The 24,812-nt window shown below is 44.4% G+C and overlaps 1 protein-coding gene across 12 annotated transcripts in view; it reads right to left on the reverse strand.

The window, feature by feature from the left end:
* Window positions 1–24,812, reverse strand: part of CACNA1B (calcium voltage-gated channel subunit alpha1 B) — a 309,602-nt gene that overhangs the window by 143,456 nt on the left and 141,334 nt on the right. For 10 of the 12 annotated variants that reach the window (XR_012634942.1, XM_074924006.1, XM_074924008.1 and 7 more), the window contains exons 8-10: window positions 11,819–11,934; window positions 2,053–2,109; window positions 1,239–1,313 (exon numbers count right to left, since the gene is read on the reverse strand). Coding sequence is in view for 11 of the 12 variants with exons in the window: in XM_074924006.1 (XP_074780107.1) it covers window positions 1,239–1,313; window positions 2,053–2,109; window positions 11,819–11,934 (248 nt within the window). In the remaining variant the exon portion in view is untranslated. The remainder of the gene's footprint in view (window positions 1–1,238; window positions 1,314–2,052; window positions 2,110–11,818; window positions 11,935–24,812) is intronic. The other 2 variants (XM_074924011.1, XM_074924009.1) reach the window with 1 other exon arrangement.

Raw genomic sequence — 24,812 nt, forward strand, 5'->3', positions numbered from 1 at the left:
TGGACGCTGGTTCCATGACCACCTACCTGCAAAACCTTGAGAACTAGCAGAAAAAAATATGTTGATACAGTTTTGTAACAGCTTCAAGACACACAGTAACTAAGCACCATTTTCTATCAGCAGTAAGACACCCCACGGTGTGGTGATACATACTGTTCAGTAGGCACACACAGCAAACCCACTCACTCTGCAGCGACTACCCTGGAGGTAGGTTCGTACAAGAAGATCCCCTCACTCTACACAAATTTCCCTGCCTTGACAGAGAAACGGATGTGCTTCTTCCTCCGCGGCTAAGGCAAGCATTAGTGCTTTTGTCACTCCAAGGAAACACCCAGAACATCACCCAGGTTCGGAGGGGCTTGAAGAGGAGAGGATGCTCTGAACCTGTGATCGGGATCCAATTTTTTTGCAAGTAACCGCTTTTGCTCTTCTCTTCCCCACCCAGCACTATGCTGAATCCTCAGTCACAAAAGTTAGCTTTTAGTCCTTCAGGCTGTATCTGTCCCAGTACACACCAGTATGTCCAGGCCCTTCCCCAGCACTGGAACATAACCAATCCTGGGAGTAAAGTTTTACAACGCTCCCTGGTATGAATTGAGCACCACCTTCTTTATCTTCTCCCCCACATAACTCCTTCATGTGTTTAGCAATTAGGTCGTGCCATCTCTACAGGCACCTTTGATGCAGTGTCTCACTGTTTTGGAGACTAAGATAATTTACCATCATAGATGTGGGCTGCTCCATATCAGTTGGCTTCAAGGCTGCAAACACTGCCGGGCTCCTTTACTAGTATAGAGAGAGCCTTAGTATACCTGGGCCTTTACTCCGTGGCCTGTACCCACCTCTAGTTTGCTTACACCACTCAGCTTTTCAGACTACTCTTCCAGACACTCATTTCAGCTCGAGACTAATAGCCCTGGCTGCACCCACGTGCTGGATAAACTTCCCCAGCGCACACACACCCGCACGCACGCACGAAGATTTGCCAAGCACACCTCAGCCCTGACCTTCTTCAGTCCCAGCTCTTCCATCCCCGAGTCCTCCCCGAGCACAGGTCACCAGGTTGGCCAAGGTGGGCTAGCAGCCGGGCGCCTGATGCCCCAGGGAGCCGCGTGGCTCAGAGGAAGGTGCAAAACCACCCGAGAAGCATCGCCGGTGACCTGGGCACATGGGGCTGCGGGGGAGAAGCACTGCCCCGCTGTGCCACCTAAGCCCCTGGTGATTTGCAATCCACTCACTGTTGTAGCTGCTGCCGCTGCTAGTCTCTGCCGGTGCCGTGCCTTGTTGAATCGGCCCTTCCGAGGCGGCCCTCCCTGACAGTGAATGGGAGGAGAAAAAAAAAGAGGAGGGAAAGGGAGGGGAGGGGAAAGGAGGAGACATGGGAGGACGAAAGATGGTCAGAAAAGGGAGAGGGAAGAATCTTTAACTGAACTTTGACTGACTGTCACATCCTAAGAGCTCATCGGTCTGGAGGCACAGGGAGAGCAGTCCCCGTAGCCTCGCTGCACCTGCATCCGAAGCTCGGTACCTCCAGCCGTCCTGCAACGCCAGGGTCACACGTCGGAAGATAGGATCACCACACCCTGTTATGTCTTACTGCTTACAAGTAACAGGGGTCTTAGTCTCTTTGTCGAATCCATTTGGAAACCTTGGTTTAGAGCCCTGCCTTCTCTTGGTCAATGCATTTCTCTTCTGGCATCCGCTCTGCAGCCTACCCCCGCCACAACCTGTGCATAGACTCAGCCAGCCACGCTCGGCAGAGGCTGGCGGGTGTCCCCGTCACGCTGCGGTCCCACAGGCAGCGTAGGGACCGACCGACCCCAAGGGCAGATCCCCATCCCAGAGTGGTGTGTCACATAACTGTTCATCATCCACCTGCAACCTCAGAAAGACCTGATATGGGAAAAGGGACTCTTTAGCCCAACTTATACAAAGTGCATGCAAGAGCGTGTTCCTCACACCCTCCTGGTTACAATGGAAAGCCATGTCAGCGTACAGCAGGTGAACCTCTTACATATCACAGCAGGAAAACTGCACGGCAAAACAACTTACCGTCCAGAGGAGATTTCTCTTCTGCATTCTTGTCTTCCTCTGCCAGCATGACCTCCTCTGTAAAAGGAAAAACAGCAAGGTTCAACCTCAGATTTATCACATCTCCACTCTAAAACCAGCTGAGCTGGATGCAGCAGGTGTCTGTCCCAGCTGCCATCAACCTTACCCTATTGTATCACCCAGTTACACCAAGTCTGTGGAGGAAGGAACGGCTCAGAGCCATGTTTCTTACCCTGTACCCCTTATGCACATGGAGAGGAGGCCAGACACACCACTGGAAGACTATAGCACTTCCTCCATGATTTTCCTCTTCATAATCAAACACCCACTCTACTTTCTTTACTCAGCTATCATCTGCAAGGGACTTCTGGAGGCCAAGAACCTTCTGTCAGACCCAAGCAAGAGGATGGTCCCTCATGCCCAATCACTTTGGTGACACACATCGCTGCTCTTCAGTATTTTTGTCAAATCAGTAAGACCAGGACTCAGCCCATGGGAAATGGATCTCTGTCTCATGGCACAGGGTAACACAAGCAGCGCCAGCTGTTGCATGTCAGCTATGCCATATCTCAAGAAACAGAACATCACCAAATAGCTATCACATCAAATCTTTGTCCACCTAAAATCCACAGCAAAGTTTCCATGAGGAAGTTCTGGCTAGCACAGCTCAGGTTGTACAATTTGTGGAAGAACACCACCGTTGGTTTTCCATTCCTGTGTAACTCATCTCCAAAATACACATTTATACTTTCCTACAGTAAAAGAATTCAGAAAACACAGAAAAAACCCAACCTCCTAAAACTGACTCATTTTTATCTGCATGAAAGACAACCAAATTTCCTGAGGTTTCACAATGCAAATGTCATCACTCAAGTCAATTTGCAGCACACACCACACTGCGCCAATACTTGAAACCCTACAGTTCATACAGTCTGAACCACAGATTTTAGCTTGCTGCTGTAAAATTATGTGAGGATTTTCTAAAGGACAATCTAAAGCAAACAAAATATTGAGCTGGCAGCTGGTAAATTGTACACTTTCTTGTATTATTATAAATGACAAATTCTTTCACATGCTTGGCATAGATGTAACTTGGGATCTTACTAAAACATCTGACACTGTGTTTTCACAAAATTTTGCTTTAAAGTCCATTTAAGCCAGCCTAGATGGAAAGCTAACTAAAAAAAAAACCAACCAAACCACAGGCCAGACATCAAAGTGTGTAGCTGAAAGCCGTCTAGAAGAATACTGGAGGGATCAGCACTATCACACAAGACTTATATAATCTCTTTATTAATCATCTGGGAGAGAGAGTGAATGATATATTAATAAGACAGCAAATTGAGAAGGCTGAAACATAATACCCAGGACTGAGGAGGACTGGAAACCCAAGCAGAGAACAAAATAAGAAAGTGCAAACCAATGCATCAGAGACATGGAGGAAAGGAGAGCCAAGAGAGGGTTAAAAATGTCCGGTGAGCTAAAAGTCTGCACTTTAAAAGGCATTAAAACCTTCCAAAAACCCACAAGCCAATACAATTCAGATGTTTTCCAAGGCTTCTTAAGACAGGTCAGAAAAGTGAAACAGGCTTTTTTAGACAGTTCAAGAGACTTTTCTCTCAAATCAGCACCTCAGAAGCAAAAAATGTTCTTCTGATGTCTTGCCTACGGAAAAGCTGTACTGGTGTTTGGGGGCTAAAAATACATAAGAGTTAACAGACAATTAACAATGAATATGACTGCCCTAAAACATGTAGAGGGATGGTTTAGATACAAAGATCCCACTTCCCAAAGGCAGCTGGGCAAAAGGCCTGTAAATGTGAAAGAGAAAGCAAATCTGTGCTGGAAGCAGCACAAGCTTGAGATGCTATTACACTGGACATTTTCCTATAGTGTTGTTTGTTTTTTTTTTTAAAATCCTACATTGCTCATGGAGTGTGATTTTAAAAGCTTTATATAATATCTGAAGGTGATATACCCACAGTGCTGTACAGGACTGCACCAAAATGAGTCCAGCTCCTACTACCAGTAGAGTCAATAGTGCCACGCAGAGGTTTCTGCAGTCTTTTGGATCCAGGGATTAGTTTGGTCATCAGTACTTCAGGATTCTCCATTTTGTGCTCCTCTGCACAACCCAGATGTGGGTGGTTTTTCCTGTGCTACGTACTAGCACATTGCAGTGACAATCCAAAACCGTTTGAAGTCGAGTGTACGTATGTTTAGGTCTTGCAACAAAGAGCAAGCATGGGAAAGCAAGCTCATCCCAAAGGAGCAATTCCGCCACTCCCAGAAAGAAAAGTTGACTGTTAGACAGCATTCGGTAATTAAATGGACTAATACAAGCTACTGCAGGGAGCAGACACACTGCCATGCAGGTGGTAAGGAACGAAAATAATGAGCTAGCAAAGGTCAGAAGACAGGCAGCTGTTCTTCAGGGGCTATGCCCAGGTGAGTGCAATGCAGAGGAGCTGTGTCTGCAGAAGTAAGATCTCAGCGAGAGCCAGCACACTCACTGGTCAGTGCTCTGAGGGTTGTTGGTTTAAGTCACATCTTGTTAAAAAACCCCAAAACACTCCAGGAAAGAGTCTACTCACTTTACTAGAAGCTCAGTTCTGCACTTGTTTCATATCAGTGCAGGAGGAAAATAATTGTGCTGGTTCCTTTCAAAGATCTCAGAGCAAGAAATTTGTCTTTTACCCTGTTTCTGAGTGGCCTCTTGTTTTTCATGTTCCTGTAATATTTTGTCATGACTCTTCACTGTCCCTTGGGCAGGAGGGGACGAACCATCCCGAGTCCTCAGACCACCTCTGGGGACTGCAAACTGTATGGATACATGATCATCATGATTTGGAATGTCTTACTTAATGAATCTGATGTTCCAGTATCAGACTGAAGAGAGTTTTAGCCACCTGAGGTTTCAGAAACCAGATTGATAAATGTCAGTGGGACCTCAGAATTTATAAGGTGTGATCGATATCAATGTATTTTCACCCACGAAGCACACACTCTTTCAAGACAACTCTGCAAGCCAGCTGAGCCTTTGCCCCAAATTCAGAGCCCTGAGCTGGTGCCCAACATACCTCCATCCATAGACATATCCCACCAGGGCTCAGTTTTACTGTTCCCTTAAAATAAATAAACAAACCCCAGGTTTCACCTATGCAATTCCCTCAAGCCCAACTCTGCTCCACCACTGCTCCCCCTTTTTCTCCCTTGACAGTTAACCTGACTGTCTTGTATCCTCTGGGAAGCCAACACACCACACCAACCCTAGCGGGGGCTTTACATGGTTTTTAAAATCTGCTGAAAAGACAGTTCAGCAGGCTAGTCATCATTGCTAGGATTTTTTTTTTTTTTAACCATACAGCATCCTAAGCACAGGATCAGAAGTTGCATTGCCTTTAGTCATCACTGTAACACAGAGACTGGAAGAAGATAATTAGGGCACCTGAAAAAACTCCAAACAACAGTGCTTCTACATGAGAAGAAATATTCAACAAAGAGATAGTATCAGATCAGCAACTTCTAGCCTCCAAACAAAGGCACGGGGACTTTGCTAGGATATCAGAGTGAGAGGTGTCTAGGCAGTAAGATTAATTGCTGGTCATTAAGTACTGACAACACACAGCATGTTACAGCACTGGAAATAAAGGCAAACCTTATACTGAAGAACTGGCAAGCTAACAATACAAGCAAAGCAGCAGAGAAACATGATGCCCCTTCTCTTTCTCTTTGGCATGGGGAGATAGGATACTGTGGGCCCAAAAGAGCAGATTACAGGAAATAATTCACATTCAACAGGCAACAGAAGTTAGAAAAAAAAGGAAGAACAACTGAATTTAACTGTTGAAGCTTCAGACTTGTTAAATAGAAAAAATGAATAAAAGTGCATCCCTTAGAAGCCATCACACTCTCACGGGGAACTCTAATTTGTCTTTCTGACAATTATCCTCCCTTGCCATCTCACACACATTGCTGCCCTTTTTCATTGATGTAGGTGTCTTTTCTCAGCTGTATCATGGGGCTTGTTGCTCTGTTTCTTCTAAAGAAAGCTGAAACCTGAGGTTCATAAAGCTTTGTCATGTCAACAAGTGGCATTCAAGCTACAGTGAGCTGGAAGAGAGAGGTTGAACCCATTCCCCGAGCCTGCTTACTCCAGGAGAAAAGAAACAGAATCAGTGTTGTGTGAAAGAGATGGACTTGCAAAGAATTAAAATGCAAAAGACATGCAACTTGATTAGCTCTGAACTGAAAGACTTCCAGTCTCTGAGAAAAGTGTTTTCAAAAATGATGCATGTCCTTGTAAGATAAGAGAAACATCTTCAAAAGAATATTTGTGGGCTTATAAGCACTTTACTCAGTGCAAAGAACTTCAAGTTCTCCGCTTTCCATTGGAAACGCAGCATGACAGCCTAATAGTTGCTACAGTTTTGAGGATTTTAATGGAGAAAGCAGTGGTGGCAAAATCATTTGCATGGATTACATTGCTTGGCTTCACCACTTTTTAATTCCCCTGAAAGGCACAATTTCAAATTGCCTTGCTACTGCCTTTACACAGAGCCCAAGGAAAACATGAAACGAAGAGCAGACCCTGTCCCAGCACACAGTGGGTGGTACAGGACAAGGTTTGCTCATCACCAACAAGACTTTATTTGATATTGGTTGAACTGAAGAAGAGGCGTTTGGGGAAGAGAGCTGTTGTCTCGTGCCTAGAAGAGCAACTCAGTGCAAAGTATTGCTTTTTACACCTATATCAGCTGACTTCTACTGGTGGGAAGAGTTGGTCTGTTTAAAGAATTTACTAAAAACCAGACAGTTGACTTTGTTCTTCAAGATTAAATTTAACATTATAGGTCTGTTTCTAACTGATCCATACAGTTCACTTCTAAACAATACAGAAAGTCAATGTTTAGGAGCTTGACATGGCAATTACCTTATGAATTTCTGGCCTAAATTCTGTGAGATACGAGAAATTATAGCATTTGATCATTGCTTCTAGCCTGTGCACACTAGTTTTATAAGACTGAAAATCTTACAGATTTGAAGACACAGATTTATAAATCATTTAAGGTAGCATGACATTTCTTCTTGACATCCTTGAAAAGACTACTGAATTACAATTTTCTTTGCTTAGTCTTGGCCTCGTGATAAGGGAATTTTACATGAAATCACCTGTAATCTCATTTCAAAATACTTAAACCCTCCTGACAACCTTATGTATTCATTCTTCAATATACACCTGAGAAATAAGTAAAGCTAGAAACATCATACCTGGCCTCTGTTTAATCCAAAGTGAAGAAACTCAGTTCAAACTCCAAAGAAATTGTTCAGACTGTGGGTTGAATTTTTTTAAGTCATGCACGTCTAAATTCAGCACTCCAGCACATTATCTATGTTACAATTTTCTCTTTCATTCCCCAATCCTTTGTTAAGAAGGCACTTCATCAATTAAGGCTTCCTGTATTAAGTACAACTTTCACAAGTATTTGCACATTAAGGTTGTCACTGTTTAAAACACCTTGATATAGATCCCTCAAGCAGATATACTGCTGACTATATTAAATAATCCACATTTAAAACAGCCTGAGCTATGTTTGCTTCAGTTTCAACCACAGCCGCACTTCTGGTGATTTATCAATAGCGAGCTGGCACCAAAATCTTTCAGTTTTGCCAAGGTGCCTCCCTGAAAACTTCACAGGCACTTTTTATTAATATTTTCTTCCTTTTTATACTCTTATTTTATTACTGGAAAAAATTTGAAAGCACCACCAGTAAAAAATTAAAATGCAGAAGTCATTTAGTCCAGAGCCTGACTATTAAAGAAGTTTCATTCTTGCAGCACAAATGTAAGAAAGTCATCAGACTACATCTGGAACACACTCGAGTCAGACAGCACTTAAGAGGTAGAAAATAAAGACCTGTTGTTTTCTGTTGGAGGACTAAACAGTCTACAATTTCAGTATAAGGAAGGGTTGATAGTAAACAACCCCAAAATTGTATCTGAACCACCTTTTTAATGCAATATGTACAACAAGAGATAATATGTCATCATTCAGATTGCAAATAGAAAAGGCTGTGAGAAACATTAAAGACATTCAGGAGTGGTAAATACATGATGAGCACAACGTTAAATTAAAATCGTTGACAAATGTGAGGTAGTGTAGAGATGAGAGAGGGATTTTCGTCACTCAAATACTTTCCTTGGTCCTAAACCAGTTATAGCACTTGAGGTAAAAAACTGAGTACTATCGAGAACATGGAAACCTCCTTTCTAGCTCCAGCAACTACTCAGAATATGTAAAACAGAGTAAAAACAATCAGGTTAAGACGCCATTTTATGAACCACTAGAATGCAGCTTTCCACTCTTCCTACCTTGCATAAGAAATAAATGAGAAAAAAGAAACAAAATATTCAGGGAGGGTACTCTCAATATTAGAAGCCTGGAGAGCCTTCCATGGGAAGAGAGGGGATGGAGCAGATTGGTTCTGCATGCTCTGGAGCAGAAAAAATAAGTTGAAACAAGATAGAGAGAGATCAGAGAAAGAAAAGTAGTATGAAGAAATACAAAGTGCTCTCCCGAGCTCTTCCTCTCCCTGCAGAAGGGCAACATATTTATATTTGAGGACAGGACATACTGCTTGGTGGGTTGGTTTGTTTATTAAAACCAAACCAACTGTTAACATGTGGAACTCCTTACTACAAGATTCAACAGGTCAAGGATGCTAGAAGGATTTTAAAATAATTAGATATTTCCATGATAATAACTAAATCCTCCTGAGTTACATTAGAGCAGAATACCAAGAGCTTTTGCTTCTTCTTTTATGCAAACTGCTTATTGCATCTCACTGCCTGGGGCTGCTGTGTAGATTTCTGTGTAGGCTGGACTGTCTGTGACCATCCTCTCTGGCTGTTTTCCGCCCCCAACCTAGCAGTTTGCTTTGACCACTGTCCCACACACAGTCCTGGACAAGGAAGACTGATTATCTAGTTTTAAAATTCAAAATCATTTCATAGCTGAAGTCCTGGCCTCTAAAACAGAAATGGGAAATCCCTATTGACAGCAAAATCCCAAATTTCAGTGCCTGAATTCTAAACAATTATCTTTTTGTGGTTAGCCTTCATGCTACCTTTTGTATTCAACGATTTACTAACACTGCTAAGTTGATATTAATCATTGTTATTTTTCAGCTGTAGTAGGAAGCTCTTTTTATATTCCTATTGTATTTTCAACAATGCCTTTACAGGATATTTTTATTATTCCCTAATTCAGCTGTTTTGCATACACTTTCCTGTTCTAGAAAACCTTCTGGATCTTGTGTTATCAGACAAAATAAAAAGATGGGAATTTTATAGCAGTTCCACTCTATGTGGCATTTATTTGGCACCGGCGACACAGAAATAGAATAGCCAGCCATTCCCACAGGGATGCAGAGTTGGAGCAGAGATTGGCTGTATGTTTTATAACTTCTCCACCTCAACTTTCAGACAAGTTCAGCTAATGACCTCTGCATAGCTCTTCTTGGCAGAACAGTCACCAAAATGAAACGAACAAACCCACATCCCTGCAAGGGAATTCTCATCTTTATTTTACTGATGGGAAGACCAGGATTTAGAGACAAAGAAATCACAGGAGCCTTAAAAGCAGGATGGCACTAGAGCCAAGGGAGAACCATGGTGCACTCTGCTTCAGCCACTGGATAAACCATTAATTAATCTGAATTTGAGGCAGCACAAAAACTGTAAACAAATGGGAAAGCAAATTATAAATTGAAACAAAAGCGAATGGTTCTTTTTTGAATCCTACAGAACCACAGAATGAAGTGTGGTTACCTAATTGAAGACAGTTGCTGTTGAACAGTCACAGTGAATAAAAGTCCGTCAATACAACCGGCACTCAGTTGTCACTCTGTATAGCGTGATGGGAAATAATGGGTTCAAGCCACCATATAAGCTGCTGCTACTTCTTCCTATTTTACATTTCAGTGCTTCAGTCTTTTTCCTCTCTTGCCAGGATGTCAAGGTTCATGCCCGGACAACTGCCCTGTGGGGAGGTACCACAGCTGCCCCCACCCCTGTGCTCCCACGGCACCTGCTGCAGGGCAGAGCCCCCTGCCTGGGCATATCGGCTGGCGGAGCACTTCAGAGGAGGAAGCAGAAGCAAAGCAGCAGGACCCATATGAAAATACTTTTTCAGATACTGGCACTAAGGTTGTGCACATCAAGCAGAAGCTGTAAATCTAGATAAAGAGCCACTTACACACAGAATAGCACCAGGATGCTCCATCCCCTGGCTTGTACTCAGCTTATGCATGTGCAATGCTGTAATGAATAGTGTGGAGAAGAGGAGGCTGAGGGGAGACCTCCTGGCCCTCTACAACTCCCTGACAGGAGGGTGCAGAGAGCTGGGGATGAGTCTCTGGAGCCAAGTAATAAGTGATAGGACAAGAGGTAAGGGCTTCAAGTTGCACCAGGAAAGGTTTAGACTGAATATTAGGAAGTATTTCTTTGCAGAAGGGGCTGTTGGGCGTTGGAATGGGCTGCCCAGGGCAGGGGCGGAGTCCCCATCCCTGGAGGGGTTGAAGAGTCTGTTGACCTAGCGCTGAGGGATCTGGTGGAGTTGGGAACAGTCAGGGTGAGGGTCATGTTGGGCTGGAGGAGCTTCAAGGGCTTTTCCAACCTGGATGATCTGTGATTCTGTGAATGAGGTGCTGTGACCATAGAGTCACTTGCCTGCACAAGCACATTGTAGCACATCAGGCCTCTAGAATCAGTATGGATTTCAAAACAAGGAATGATGATGTGGCTTTTAGTGTGGTGCCAGCCCATGGTTTAGGAGCACCACAGAGTGCCAGTTCTGCCACTAGTCTATCGGCTGACATATAACATTGGACCTCAGTTTCCCCCTTTGTAAAGGGCAAGGATGAAGCTGACCTGCCTAGAAAGGCACCTAAAAATCTATTTGAGAAATCACTGCTTCTTTTTCTCCTCATCATTGTTTTAAAAGGCAGTTTCACTTTACTCTGATGTTTCACCTTCTCAGAAAAGCAAGCAAGAAAGCAAATTAGCCCCAGAAGTTTTCTTGATGCTGTGTGAATGAATTGCACTGTGGTTATGTCAATATCTGCTACTCTGTAACACAGGAAGGTTATTGGTAATCTTTACTGTTTGATAAAAAAGAAAAGAAAAGCACGCTGTTTTTTTGTTAAATTACTGTGTTTGGGTCCTTGTTAAAGTTGCTCATGGCTCGCAATAAAGTACAACATTCGCTGATAATAGTTATAAAGCAATGTTAATATGTGCTGGGGTGTACTTGCTTTCATGCAAGTAATCTCTGTAGCTCATAAAAACGATGCTCCAGTGTATTTTACCATCATGGCAAGAGAGGCTTATAAAACAGCTGTGCTGGAAAGTAAATAAAATATAAATGACTCATATAAGGGAACAGTTTCCCCACTGTGGAGACTTCGGGCACTGTATCACTTTTTGTATTATACTGTATTAAGACAATTGCTTTGATCTCAGCAATAAAGAAAGTTGGCCCAGCTCCTTTATTTTTGCTTAACCAAACAGATCTTTTGCAGTAATTTTAGTGTGACTGCTTAGAAACAAGCCCAACAAAAGAAAGTGCTGGCTGGGCCCTCTCTAGTCTTGGGTTACCTCAATGGCCAGCAGTAAGGAGGACTAGTTCTGGGGCCCTTGTCCTTTGTCATCACCAGACTCGCCACAAAACATATTGAACCAACATCAGGAGATCTCTTGCCTTACCTGCTTTGAAGATCCACTCCAAGTATCCATTTAGTTCCCGTTCAATTTGCTGCTGCCTACGGAGTTTCAGGAAAGCTCGACGATTTTCTACCCTCTCTCGTTCTTTGGCAAATTCACTTTGGAGAGAGAAGAATGAGAAAATACATGTCACGAGTGGTCAGGGAAAATACACAGCCCTTCTTGTGTCTTTCAGATTGTATTCACAAAGCTTGTGAAGTTGATGACAGCAGTAGTGAGTGGCTACATGTTGTTATCAATGGCATGTTACATGTTGTTATCCAACAAATTACTACTTGATTTATAACTCAGATGTTTCTCTGCCTCTCTCATCCTGAAAGAGAACTGCAAACTGCCATGTGCGTACACTTCTTTTCTTCTAGGGCCACATCATATCCATTACAAGATCCTGATGCACACCCACATACACCTGTCCAGTCATGCAATACAAATTATTATCCCCAACACTAAAAAACTGTCTTCCACTTCCCTCCATACCACTCCCTCCACAGTGGGATTTCCTCTAGGAGCACAATATTATGTCACAGAGACACCAGCACTCTTTCGGTATTGGAAGAGATCTACTCTTCCCTGTTAGCCTTTCTTTGAGTTTTCCCAGGCTTAAGATGACTTTGACAAACACAAGTCATGTGAATAAGCAAGGAAGGGTACTCTCGGGTCAAGGTGAAACACCGCAGATGCTCTAGGTTGAGGGTAACAACGATCCTGCTATTTGCTAAAATCACATAGGAAGCAAGGATCTTGATATCAAATCATTACAACAGGATTGTTACAGGGGAGTCAGAAAGTAAGGTTCATCCAACCATTGCAAAATCTTGTCAAAGTACATCCTACTGCCTAGTTTGAAATGACGTTGAGACAACAGTGTAGCCATCACCCTAAGACACCCACAGTGGGGCTTTCCTCAAACTAATTTATATCACCTCTGGCAAGTTTCTGACGCCCCACCTGAAGATGTACATGTCCATCTAACATTTATGGAGCTCTTAACCAGCCTCTGCAACCCCTCTCTTTGAGAATATGCTGGAGTGACTCCCACAATACCTTAACCTATATATTCAAATGTGGGGTCAGGCTTTTGTCCCTCATGTACATCATTGATTCACTCATTCTCTCATTTGACATTTTAAGTCTGCTGTGTCCTTCAAATCTTCAGTTAACAGTGAATTGTTACAAGCCTGTAGTTAACCATTGTTCTTGACTAAAATCTCACTTAATCACCTGTTCATTACCCACACAGGCTCCTCAAAAGCCAGCAAGGAGCAGGAGATGGGAGGGAGGTGGAAAATAGGAAAAAAGGAGCTGCAAAAGTCAGAGGCAGTTTTATATTCATAGCCTACTACTCTTTACCCTTCAAAGCTGACACTCTTGCTTCCTTTGGCAGGATGGTCTGACCTGTGGAGAAGGGACTGCAGGGAGGACTTGGCTCAGCACTGCAACACACACCAGTACCGGCCACTGAAGTGAGAGCTGCCATCAGCTGAGCCGTTATCTTGATTTTGGCACTGCATCCCAGTCTCCTGATTCCCCTTTCCTGTCCCCCACCTGACAGCATAGCCCATGACCCCATCCTTGAAGGAGAGGAAGCTGAAACATCACTCTGAACCGACAGCTCCTCCTTGCAATTCAGCACGTGTCTGCAGGGTGATTCGGGATCCTGCACGTGTCAGCTGGATTGCCGATTTTCTCCCTCTTCCTTTCTAATGTTCTCATTTCTGGTTCAGTGCCTGTTGGTTGGGGCCACAGACCTCCTCTCAGTTTTGATTTCTCTCTGGAGCGGGAGGAAGGAGATCAGACAGCACAAGGTGACAACATGCATTTAAATTGTCAGACGCAGAGGGGCCAAGTTTCCTGTGTTACAGGCTCGTGTCACCGCAGATTTCCCAAAGCTGGGCTGCGCCAGAGGGGAGCGGGAGGCAACACCCAGTGGGGAGTTCCACAAAGGACTGCAGTGGGCAGGAAGGGCAGATGAGCTGTGGATGAGCACTGCTCCCTCACCTCTCAGGGACAGGCAAGGGAGAGCTTTCCTTGCAAAGCCTTTCATCCTCTGCCAGCTCCTATCTGGCCTAAGGAAAGTAAAGCTATCTAGGACTTGTCCCTTTAATCTCAACTTTAAGCATGTAAGAGAATGAGGAAGGAACTGCGCAAAGTTCCAAACTTTCATTAGTTTCTGTACAGCCATGCATACTTTTCAAAAGACATCAGTGAGGAATGTTGCTGAGGTTAAAGCCACCTGCACCCTCCGGTCCCCTGGAGCTGGCAGGTTTGACACTGCCACAGACACTGGGAAGGCAACTTCCAGGAGAAGACGGTACCTTGGGTCTCACTAAAGGCCTTCTGAGTGCTACAGAGCTGCAACAAAATCATCCAGGTTGAAGTCTGAAGGGTCTTGATGTATGGTCTTCCTGGCAAAGTAATGCATCACTTGCTCTTTCCCCTATCTCCAGGAGAGAGGTTTGATGAAGCTAGAAGTTGTCAAAAGATTGTGTTTTTCTTTATGAAATGTATTAATAAAAGTATGCGTGTCCCTGCCACTACATTCATCACCATTCAGGAACTGAAATATTTGCAGCAACTGGAAAGCTCACAGATTTCTGTTTGAGAGCTTCTAAACAAAATTTCAGATTATATTCAAAGAAAAGGGGAAGAAAGTATATCAAAATTCCATCCATATTTCATCTGAAAATATTTCAGCTGAAGTTCTCCTGCCAGTTCTAAATGAAAAGACAGAAAGTCCCATGGGAAGTTTGGTAGCAGTAAATAAGTTTCCTCTTTTATTCAGCATAATTGCTATTTATGCCACTGACTCACAAAAAAATCTCCCAAACCACCAGAAAGGAAACCTGAGCAGGAAATATGCTGCCTCCTTCCCAGCTTTACCTCCAGGATTTTCTTCATAGCTGGTCCTCCACACTTTGGCCATTCTGGAGTGAGTAATAATGTTCACCCACTCTCATCCTTGGCTGTCATCAACTGGCAACCCCAAAAGCCCTCCAAAATATTCATCTTTCAGCACTGCCCAGACAGGTATTAAGAGGAGGAAAGGGGGAAGGTTGGTACTCCTACACACAGCACAGCAACAGGAGACACTGCTTTGGAGGAAGCCAAGTTCTACCTGGTAAGATGTCTACGATGCATTTTAGTTCCAACATGACAGTTGTGAATAACTGATTCTATGGAGACAGCAGGAACAAACAGAAATCACAGAAAGGACATTCATCATGGAAACCACATTCCATCCCGTTAAGCTCAATGTGTCACATTTTTCTTCTCAAGAGTGGTCAGTTCTTAAAGTCACCAGGAAAATGGATGATTGTTGCTTATCACCTTGGTGGGTGGAAGAATTAAATAAATCTCGTTGTAAATATGCACTAGAAGGGAAGTTCAAGAGCCCCCCCAGCCATAGAAGAGACAAGGCCAATTTATGAGTAATCACCAAGGTCAGTAAATGATTATAGAACAATGAAATTCTTAGAAGTATTTCATCCATGCTGGTCTTAAATTAAAAATACTGTCACAGCAACCAAAAAGGAAAAAAATAAACAAAGCACAGTCTTCATCCCTTGAGTCTCTGATTAACTTTCCTATATGACAGCAGAGACCTGAGTTGTTGCATCATGTAATGCTCCTCCTGGTCTTGGGTTTCATGGCACACTCCCAGGGCCAGGGACAGCAGGCCTGCTGCAAGACTAATCACACCATTAAACCTCTGCAATTCAGGTTTTCTGCTTAGAAAGCAGACAGAAACACTTCCCACTCACAGAGAAGAGGCAGAGAGAGATGATAGAGCTTTACTGTCATTGCTACCACTAATAGTGCTGATGATTAGCGATTCATAACAACACCACAGGTAATTAGCTCCTCATTCAGAATAATACACTGAGCTGCACATGATCTCATGAAATCTCAGATCTTAAATGGGAGAACAGCCTTCATCTACTAAATCCAAAGCACTGTTCAGGGTGAGCAGAAAGCACAGATCTCAGGAGGACTCCACCGACGACTCCTGGAAAGCAGCTGTAAAGAACTTTCAGGATGTGAAGTCTAAAACAGAAAAAAACAATCAGTTTTAGGATTGGCTTCATTTCCAGTTCAAGTACGTCAAAGCAAGGAATAAAGTTGAGCCTGGATGGCACGTGACATCTAGGGACTTAGTCCTGCCTGGAGAAATGCAGCCCTCGAGAATGGAGGGGAGCCAGATAATTCAAGTGGGAGAGCTGCTGGCGCAGGAACCAGCCAGAATTGCAGATGTTTGACTGAGTTACTCACAGGCCAAAACAAATTCTCCAGGTGGAGAAACAAAATTGGCCAAGACAGGAGGCTTAATTTGTAAGCTTTGTTGCTTGAACGTGGAGCAGCGCCCAAGAACAAATCTGATACTTGTCAGCAGCTGTTAAGCAGCCCACGTCACGCAGGAGCCGGGAGGGACAGGCCGGAGGTAGAAGATGGAGAACAGCAACTCCTCTGGCTGCCTGACATGCAAGTTGAGGAGCACCACTGCGGGAAATACACGCTGGAAGAGTAGCAGTGGTACAAAATTATGCATGTTGTGCTACTTGGGGCTGCCTGGATGAGGGGAGGTGAAGTGTTAAAAATTCCTCTCTATTTCAGTTCACCCGTTTTACAATCAGCAAGGAAGGAACCTCAAAAGAAACTTGGTGCCAATTATCCATCCAACTTTCAGTAAGCTTTCAGCAAGAGCAACGCTGAGGTAGGAATCTCCATAAGAGGCTGCAAAGGGACTGCAGAGATAAGAACATGCACTTGTAGCACAGCAGACATGAACATGCTGGATGATAAGAGAGGTAAAATGAACGGAATTCTATGTGCATTTTTCAGTAAACCCAAATCTCTTGTGCTCTTGGCAGGCTGCAACAACTTGCTCAACGGCTGTACATCACTCACAAGATCCTCCGGAGTGCCTTAGGGTAAATTCTCAGCACAGGGACTGCACACACCTCCAAGCCTTCCAGCATCCTGAGAGCATCCACATGCAAGCAGAAACAATTGCATTTTAAGGGTGGAAGTCCACTTCCTGCCATTTATTAACCGTAAGAAGGAAACAGAGAAAGAGATTTCAGTTAATTTTTCCTTTCCCTCTCAGATCTGTTTCTGATGCAGGAGTTTGCCACCTTGACCTAATCCAACCAAATCCTGACTGAGTGAAGCCAGTTACAATGGCATGGTAGGCAGATTCCTGCTGAGCCAGCCCTGCTTGTGCTCCTGCTATTCTGTAGGTCCTGCAATAATTGTGTGATTGAGTTTGCTACCTCATACACACAGTCCTGCAAAAGCCCCTTGTGGCTTGCTTCACCAGGGTCTGATCCAGTTAATACTCCTAACATTTCATTCACTAACCACATCAGCATTCATGTGTTTATAGAAAAGGAGATTCTTGCTCCAGGGAAAGAATTTGTTCTGCAGGTTCATATCTCTGTCTTTCTGGAGAACAGTAAATCCTTTATAAGGGGAAGCCTCTGCTGGGTGCAACAAAAAAGCCCAACACCTTTATGACAGTAACTGTTTATAGGACACCAACTGTTTAAGGACACAAAGCCTTGGCTGTACAAAACATTTATTTTACCTTCTGCAAACCGCTTCTTTGAGACAGAGGCAGTGCGGGAGTCCTAGCAGAGAGAGACCATGGAGAGTGATCAGGAGCAAGATGAACAGTGGGAAGTGGAAAGAGAAAAGCAGATGCTCAGGGTCCTGGATGCAGACGCAGAAGGGCCTGGGGACCTGCTGAGCATCCTCACCCCTCCTGTGGGTGCTGTGGTGGCTGCTCAGGGCAGTGCAGAGGGAGGCAAGCGGGACACCCAATAGAAAGGGGGGGTATCTGAAGCACAACAGCAAAGCTTAGTTTCTGAGCAGGGACAGCAGACACCATCTTCCCTCAATTCCTGAAGCATTTTGCTTCAGCACAGTGCACTGTCACTAGGGAACCATCATCAACAGCGGCACCAGTGACTCTTTGAACTCTCTTAGACTTTAAAGGACCCACCGCAACCCACAACACGGCTCCAAGAGCCTGAAAGGGGCTGCCAGGGAGGCAGCAGCAGAACAGCAACCCTGCAGGGATGACACCCTGCTGACCAACCACCTCAAAGGCACCAACCTTCGGTGTTGCTCAAAAAAGCTGCTCTAGGAGAGGAGGAAAGGCAGCTACAGCAGAGGCTGAATTATTCACAGCAGCACACAGGAGGCAAGGGGTGAGAGGAAGGAACTGGGGAGAAGAGAGAGAGCATCATTCCCTCCAGTGCCCTAACCTGGGTGGATGCTGGTGAGTTACATATATACATAGCGAGTAGAAACAAATTTGGCTTAACAAAGAAAAAAATTAAACAAATCCAGGAGTAAATAGACAAGCAGTGCAATTTCCAGCTGCCTGGACACAAGGTATCATGGCCCATAGCTGGAAAGACACAAACACAAGAGGACATGGCTCAGCTGTGTCCATAGCCAGCACCTTGCCCCCAGAAAGGCTACAAACAAAATGAGAGGAGATCAGCAAGGACATCAGTTTCTTTACCGTAACATCAGATATCTTTACCACAGTAAGCCCCAGGAAGACTTCAGGATGAGCCAAGGTATGGCTATTCTCATTCACAGACAAAATTCTCAAGTGTAGAGAAACCTGCAGGCAAAACTAAAAATAATTCAATGCCTTTGGCTTACTGGTTCAAAAACATGAATAGAAATGCATGTAGAGTATTGCTAAATCACTGGTTGTAAATACCTCTAAAAATCAGGCCCAGGTCATCACTGAACACAGGCAAATCATATTGCTTAGAAAGCCCATCTGGAACAAGAAGAAAAATCATGGAAATGCACTTCATTTGGACAAGATGAAAATCCGAGGGAGGTGTAAGAAAGCACAGAGAGATCACACTGGCAAGTGCTGGAACAAGATGAAACCAAGCAACTGATTCACCTGGAAAACCATCAGTAAGAACTTCTTTATGCTGGTGACATTTGGTAGCTCTAAGATACTGTTTTCCTGCCCATAAAGGGGGTTTGTTGAGAAGTCAGAGTTTTGATCCTTGTTATTAAACAAAGAAAGCCCAGAGAAAGAGTGAGATTTCTTAGTGCTGAAGATGACAAAGCTCTGTGGCTCATCATCCACTCCAGGTTGTCCCATCAGCTGCACAAAATTCCTGGTCTGAGGAGGCATGTCCATCTCTCCCAGACTGAGCTCAAACATCCAGACCCAGCTGGCTGAGCTGCTTAAGCCATCCTAATATTCACTGCTTAGGAGTAAGGACTGGTTCAATCAATCCTGCACAGCTAGAGCTGCTTCTGCTTCCTTCTCATTGCTCTAAAGAGGGAGAAAATAGAGCTCTCCTCAACCAGCTGATAAAGGATGAAAGTATCACTGAGAGATTGATCTCTCAGCACTGAGCCAGGCTTCACAGTCACTTTTATCACTGAACAGAGCAGGAAGATGCTTCAAATGCAAGCCAGATATGGGATACATCTTGTATTTCTAGAAAGAGAAGAGGAACAGCACAGAGGTGAAGCCTTCAATGCGTTTTCCTTCCTTTTGTTTTTACATTCAGCTTGTGCTGATTTCATTTTGATTCCACCTTATTCGATTTGAAATGCTGCAAGTGCCACAGCTGGGCAGACCTGGCTCAAAGGAGGCAACAACAAAGAGAGAAAAAGGAATTAAAAACCACCATTTATCTCATAGTATCAGCCTACTGCAATTTCTGGATGAACTTCTGGTTCTGTTCATCAAGTCTCCACGCCAGAGTCAAAGCAGAGGCCCCAGGAAATTCAAATTTAGGTCTCCTATATATCATCCTTATACTACAGACTTTAATTTCCATTGTGGCTTAACAGAAGGGCAAATAAAGGTAGTTCATCTCTTTTAATACAAAAAAATACAAAATGAGCAAAGGATCAACATTCAATAGGACATTTAATTTGGTGAGACGAAGCTTACACGGAAAGTCATTGCTCCCTGACCAGTTCTGCAAGAAATACATGTCCTTCTCCCACATTTCTTGTTTGCAGTGATGGCTTTGTTAAAAAAGGTGATGAGCAAGAAACAACAGGAAATAAAAAAAAAAATTTGACCTGTCTTTCCCCTCCTTTTTCAAGCACAGGCTGGGGAAAGACTAAAAGCAATGAGAAAGCAAGCAGAATCTCTTATCTTTTTATGATGCAGCTCTTCTGCTGCAAATAATTAACATCAGCCAAAGTCAGATCACAGCAGGTAACAGTGAAATTGGAAAAAATTTGCAGGGAAAATGAATGATTGTTTCTGTAATGAGGGAGAAGGAAGACAGAAGAACGCTTTGCTATTATGACAGATTAATCAGCCTGATTCTTCTCCAGCCTCTGCATGTCTTGCAGGCTGAAGTTTTATGATCTCAATCTGGCAAAAATCCTCAGGACGGGAAAACATGTCATGAAACTCAGCAGAGCAAGTCACTGAGACAGCGGGTTCAGTGAGGTCTGGATGGGGCTGTGCTTCCTCCCAGGAAGCTGCTCTAACTGCACAGGAGCCTCAGTGACCCAGGGTACAACAGTCAGAAGCAGAAATGCCATAGGAAGACTGGGGCACAGGACAGGGAGAGTGTTTAACAGGACTGTGCCCAGAGAGCATCACCCCACGCTGCAGACCGCTCAAAACAGGGTGCAGCTGTGAAGAATTAAAGGGCCGTTTACCCTGACCCTTGTTTGCCTGCAAGGTGCCAGCACAGTCTGTAGCTGCATCTCTTGCCAGGCTCCCGCTGTCACAAAGATGCTGTATCCATTCAAAATGTCTCCCTGCAGTCCTTACACCAGGTGTTCTCATATAACGAGAGGCAGGTGTTGCACATCTCAGGACAGGGCAGGTCTGGACCATGTTATGGAAATATTTAAGCAGGGAAGATGCAAACTGGCCACTGCAGTGCCTCTCTACACTTGCAGCCAGATGAGTAAACCTCAGGAAAGATCATTACTCCTTACTGGCTGGTCTGGAAATACCTCAGGCTTCACCATAAATATTTGAGGACATGACAAGAAGCATTTTTCACACTCAAGAGACACAGACTCTCAGTATTCAAATGCATCATCCACAGTGCGCTGCCCTCTCTGGCCAGCACGCCCGCTGTCTTGCCACCCTCACCACTCCCCACCACTGCGTGAAACTGTGCCAGAAAGCATTTAGCCTTGAAATAAGTTAAATCATCCCCATCACAGCATCCCATGATAATGATTATCCTCTTCGCACTGCGTAATCTAAAGCATCGAAACAGTCACAAATGTATTGTACAGAATCATCCAGCTCATTACCAGGCAAAATTAATACCCAACTCAACATGCAAGCAGCAGAAAATTCCATAATCCCACCAGCCCACGGAAGAAAGGTGCTAGCTGGGCTGAGAGGAGGCTGAGGGATGGGAGGAAAACAGCAGCAGGATGAGAAAAACAGCACTGGAAATCACTGCTAAGGGAATACCAGGAAGGTAAGGTGTACGTGGAGACATGTGCCCATCTCTTGGTGGCAACAACTGCCAGAGCAGGATGGCAGAGGGCTGCAGCCTGCTAGCAAGAAACCAGTTCAACATCAGAAAAATAATGAGCGTTGGTCAGGACTTCTCAGTTCAATGGGGGGTACTTTTTCCTTCCTTACTGTAAACTGCAGAACCATGGGCAGAGTTCAATAAAAAAATTATCAGGAACATCACAGGACATTTTCTGGTCAGAACAGAAGCCAAATCCCATGATATGCCAAGCAGCAAGCAACCCTTTGTTTAGGGAAAACTGAGAGGCATCTGGGGTCAACCCTTCTTGGAATGACTTGGAGCCCGAACATTCTCATGGTGCCATTGATGCAACCAATCTCTTTTTCTATGGAAAGGTTGTATTCCCTGTGATGGATGCCTTTATTGCTATCTAAGTCACAGAGGGCTTACAAATAATCTAATAAGTAAGAATAACCACCCATCGCAGTCAACGTAAAAAGATGTTTCAAGAGAAATATATTGTGGATACGCATCCCTAAATATTTTCACTACTGGTGTTGTTCCGCTCTGCACTGGAAACCTTACAAAACGCTACCCCAATTTCTGGAAACCAAGGTGCTTCAGCTTCCTGAAACAAGGTTAGCATGGCTAGAAGGGTTTATCAAGGTTAAAACAGAGAAATAAAGTCAAGGGCAGCTCTCTAGTATGAATAAAATCTGGTTCATCCTTTGGGTGGATGGATGTTTCAACAGAGCTTCAACCAGGTATCTGATATCTTTTTATTATTATTATTATTATTTTTACATTTATCTTTTCCATTTTTGTGTCTGTGATTGGGTAGGTATCAGGCTTGGGCAGTCACCCCAACATGTTTCCAGCACATGGATGGGTAGAACACACCTTGTGTCTGCCCATCCTGACCAAGTGGGCAGCCTCTACAGTGCACGTGCAGAAGTGAATGAGCCTACTGAAAGTCTGAGTGTTATCAAGTGGGGCAGAAATCTCTCCTCCCGCTTCTACTCTCCTGGCCCTATACAGTCCTGATCTTCTCTTGAATAAGCTATAGCACTCAGTAAAAGCTCCTCTAGAAGAAAATAATCTGTGTTTTTCTGCTCTATTGGTTTCTGAAGGGCTGTTGAGTTTTATCAGCTCATGAAGGGATCAAGCATCAGAGAGAGAAAACAGAAAGCAGGGGTAATGCATAGTGAGGAATAGAGAGGAAAATCCCCAACAAGGGACCCAAACCCACATTACTACTACTCCACAGCATATGGGATGCTGTGTTCCTGCTGGAAAGCCCCGTGTCTTCTGTAAACAAGAAAAGGCAATTTCTGCATTTTAGAAGTTGTTTCAATTGCAGTTCACTTGTGTACCTACGACCACTGTAGCACTCCAGGAAAACTCTAAATCCTACCATATTCAAGCTAGAGAACACCACAGTGTGTCTCTGCTTGTGATGTGTGAACTAGCAAGGGGGAGCTGCTACCGATCCCCCAGACAAGAGACCCACCTTTAAGCACCGTGGTGAGCAGGTACAGTACAGCATCCACTGCAACATGCATCTTTTTAAAGACATAAGAGAGCCCAACATCCCTCCTGCACCATAAGAAATCAGATGCTTGCAGCAGTCCACACCCCATGTCCTAGGATCATTGGGAAAATCTGGATATTTGGCAGCACAGTAAGAGTCGAGCTCAGCTGGCAGTCTGGCCCCCAGTGCTCGCATCAGGGAGGGGAAAGGAACAGAAGGCAGAGTGCACCATTTGGGGAGGTGTTTTAAATATTAACCAATTACAAGAGCACTGGCAGTGCTTTGATGAGCACGCATGAGAAGGACACACTGTACAGCAGGCAGAGTCTCATTTAATCTGAATTATGGAGTCAACATGCTTTTAATTACATCTTTAGCCAGGTACTTAGAGGTTTTTGTCATATCAACCGTGGCCCAAGACTGTGGGTTATTTTTATACCAAGTTTTTACCAAGACTCAACAGATTTCCATGTCACTCTGTCACTTCCGTGTCTTTGCTTTTATTATAATTCCAGAAGAATCAGCAGAGGGGAAAGGTTGTTTGCTATTGATTTTAAAACAGGTATCATCTCTTCTGTAGAATTTGTAATGCAAATTTTACTAACAGACGAGACTCGGGATCCTAACTGGGTCAATCTATCTACACTGCTCAAACAGATAAATGCAGGAGCCACTCATGGGCTAATGTCATCCCCATCTGCAGAAAAGCTTAAAGGAGGATCCAGCAAATTATAGGCCCATCAGACTTACTTCAATCCCTGGGAAAGTTATGGAATTAATCTTTCTGGGGGCTATCACAAGCCAAATGACGCACATGAATTGGGAAAAGTCACCAAGAGCAAATTGTGCTTGACAAACCTGATCACCTTCAACGCCAAAGTAACCTGCTCAGGCTGATGTGGGACGAGCAGTGGACATTGTCTACCTGGATTTCACCAAGGCTTTTGATACAGTTCCCCACAGCCTCCTCCTAGAGAAACTGATACGTTATGGCCCTGACAAGTGTCTGTGCAGTGGGTAGGGAACTGGCTGACAGGCCGCACCCAGAGGATGGTGGGAAATGGCTCTTTTTTCAAACTGGCAACCTGTCACAAGTGGGGTTCCCTAGGGATTAATATTGAGCCCAGCGCTGTTTAGTATCTTCAGAAGTGATCTGGGTGATGGGACCAAGTGTACCCTGATGAAGTTTGCTGACAATACCAAACTGAGTGGGAAAGTGGACAACTCAGAAGATGGAGCCACCCTGCAGGAAGACCTGGATAGGCTGGAAGAGTGGGCTAACAAGAACCTTATGAAGTTCAACAAGGACAAGTGGAAGGTCTTGCACCTGGGAAAACATAATCCAGCAGTGCAGCACAGGCTGGGATCTACCTGCCTGGGGAGCAGCAATGTGGGAAGGGACCTGGGGGTCCTGGTGGACAACAAGCTCAACATGAGTGACCAGAGAGCTGCAGCAGCAAAGAAAACCAACAGTGTGCTGGGCTGCATCAACAAGGACATCACCACCAGAGATAGAGAAGTCATTATCCCACTCTACTCAGCGCTTCTCAGGTCACCCCTGGAATACTGTGTTCAGGTTTGGTCCCCACTCTACAAAGGAGATGTGGACGGGCTGCAGAGGGTCCAGAGGAGGGCCACAAAGATGATGAAGGAACCGGGAAGCCTGCCATGAAGAAAGGCTGAGAGAATTGGGTTTGTTCAGCCTTGAGAAGAGGTTTAGGGAAGACCTTATCACCATGTTCCAGTATTTAAAGGCTGTCTACAAAGATGGAGACTCTCTTTTTACAAGGAGTCACTTGGAAAAGATGAGGGGTAACAGGGACAAATTACTCCTGGGGAGATTCCAATTGGACACAAGAGGAAAACTGTTCACAACGAGAACAGTCAGCCACTGGAACAATCTCCCCAGGGAAGTGGTAGATTCCCCAACACTGGACATTTTGAAGATTCAGCTGGACAGGGTGCTGGGACATCTTGCCTAGACCGT

Source organism: Athene noctua, chromosome 20, assembly GCF_965140245.1.
Source record: "Athene noctua chromosome 20, bAthNoc1.hap1.1, whole genome shotgun sequence".
Classification (NCBI taxonomy): domain Eukaryota; kingdom Metazoa; phylum Chordata; class Aves; order Strigiformes; family Strigidae; genus Athene; species Athene noctua.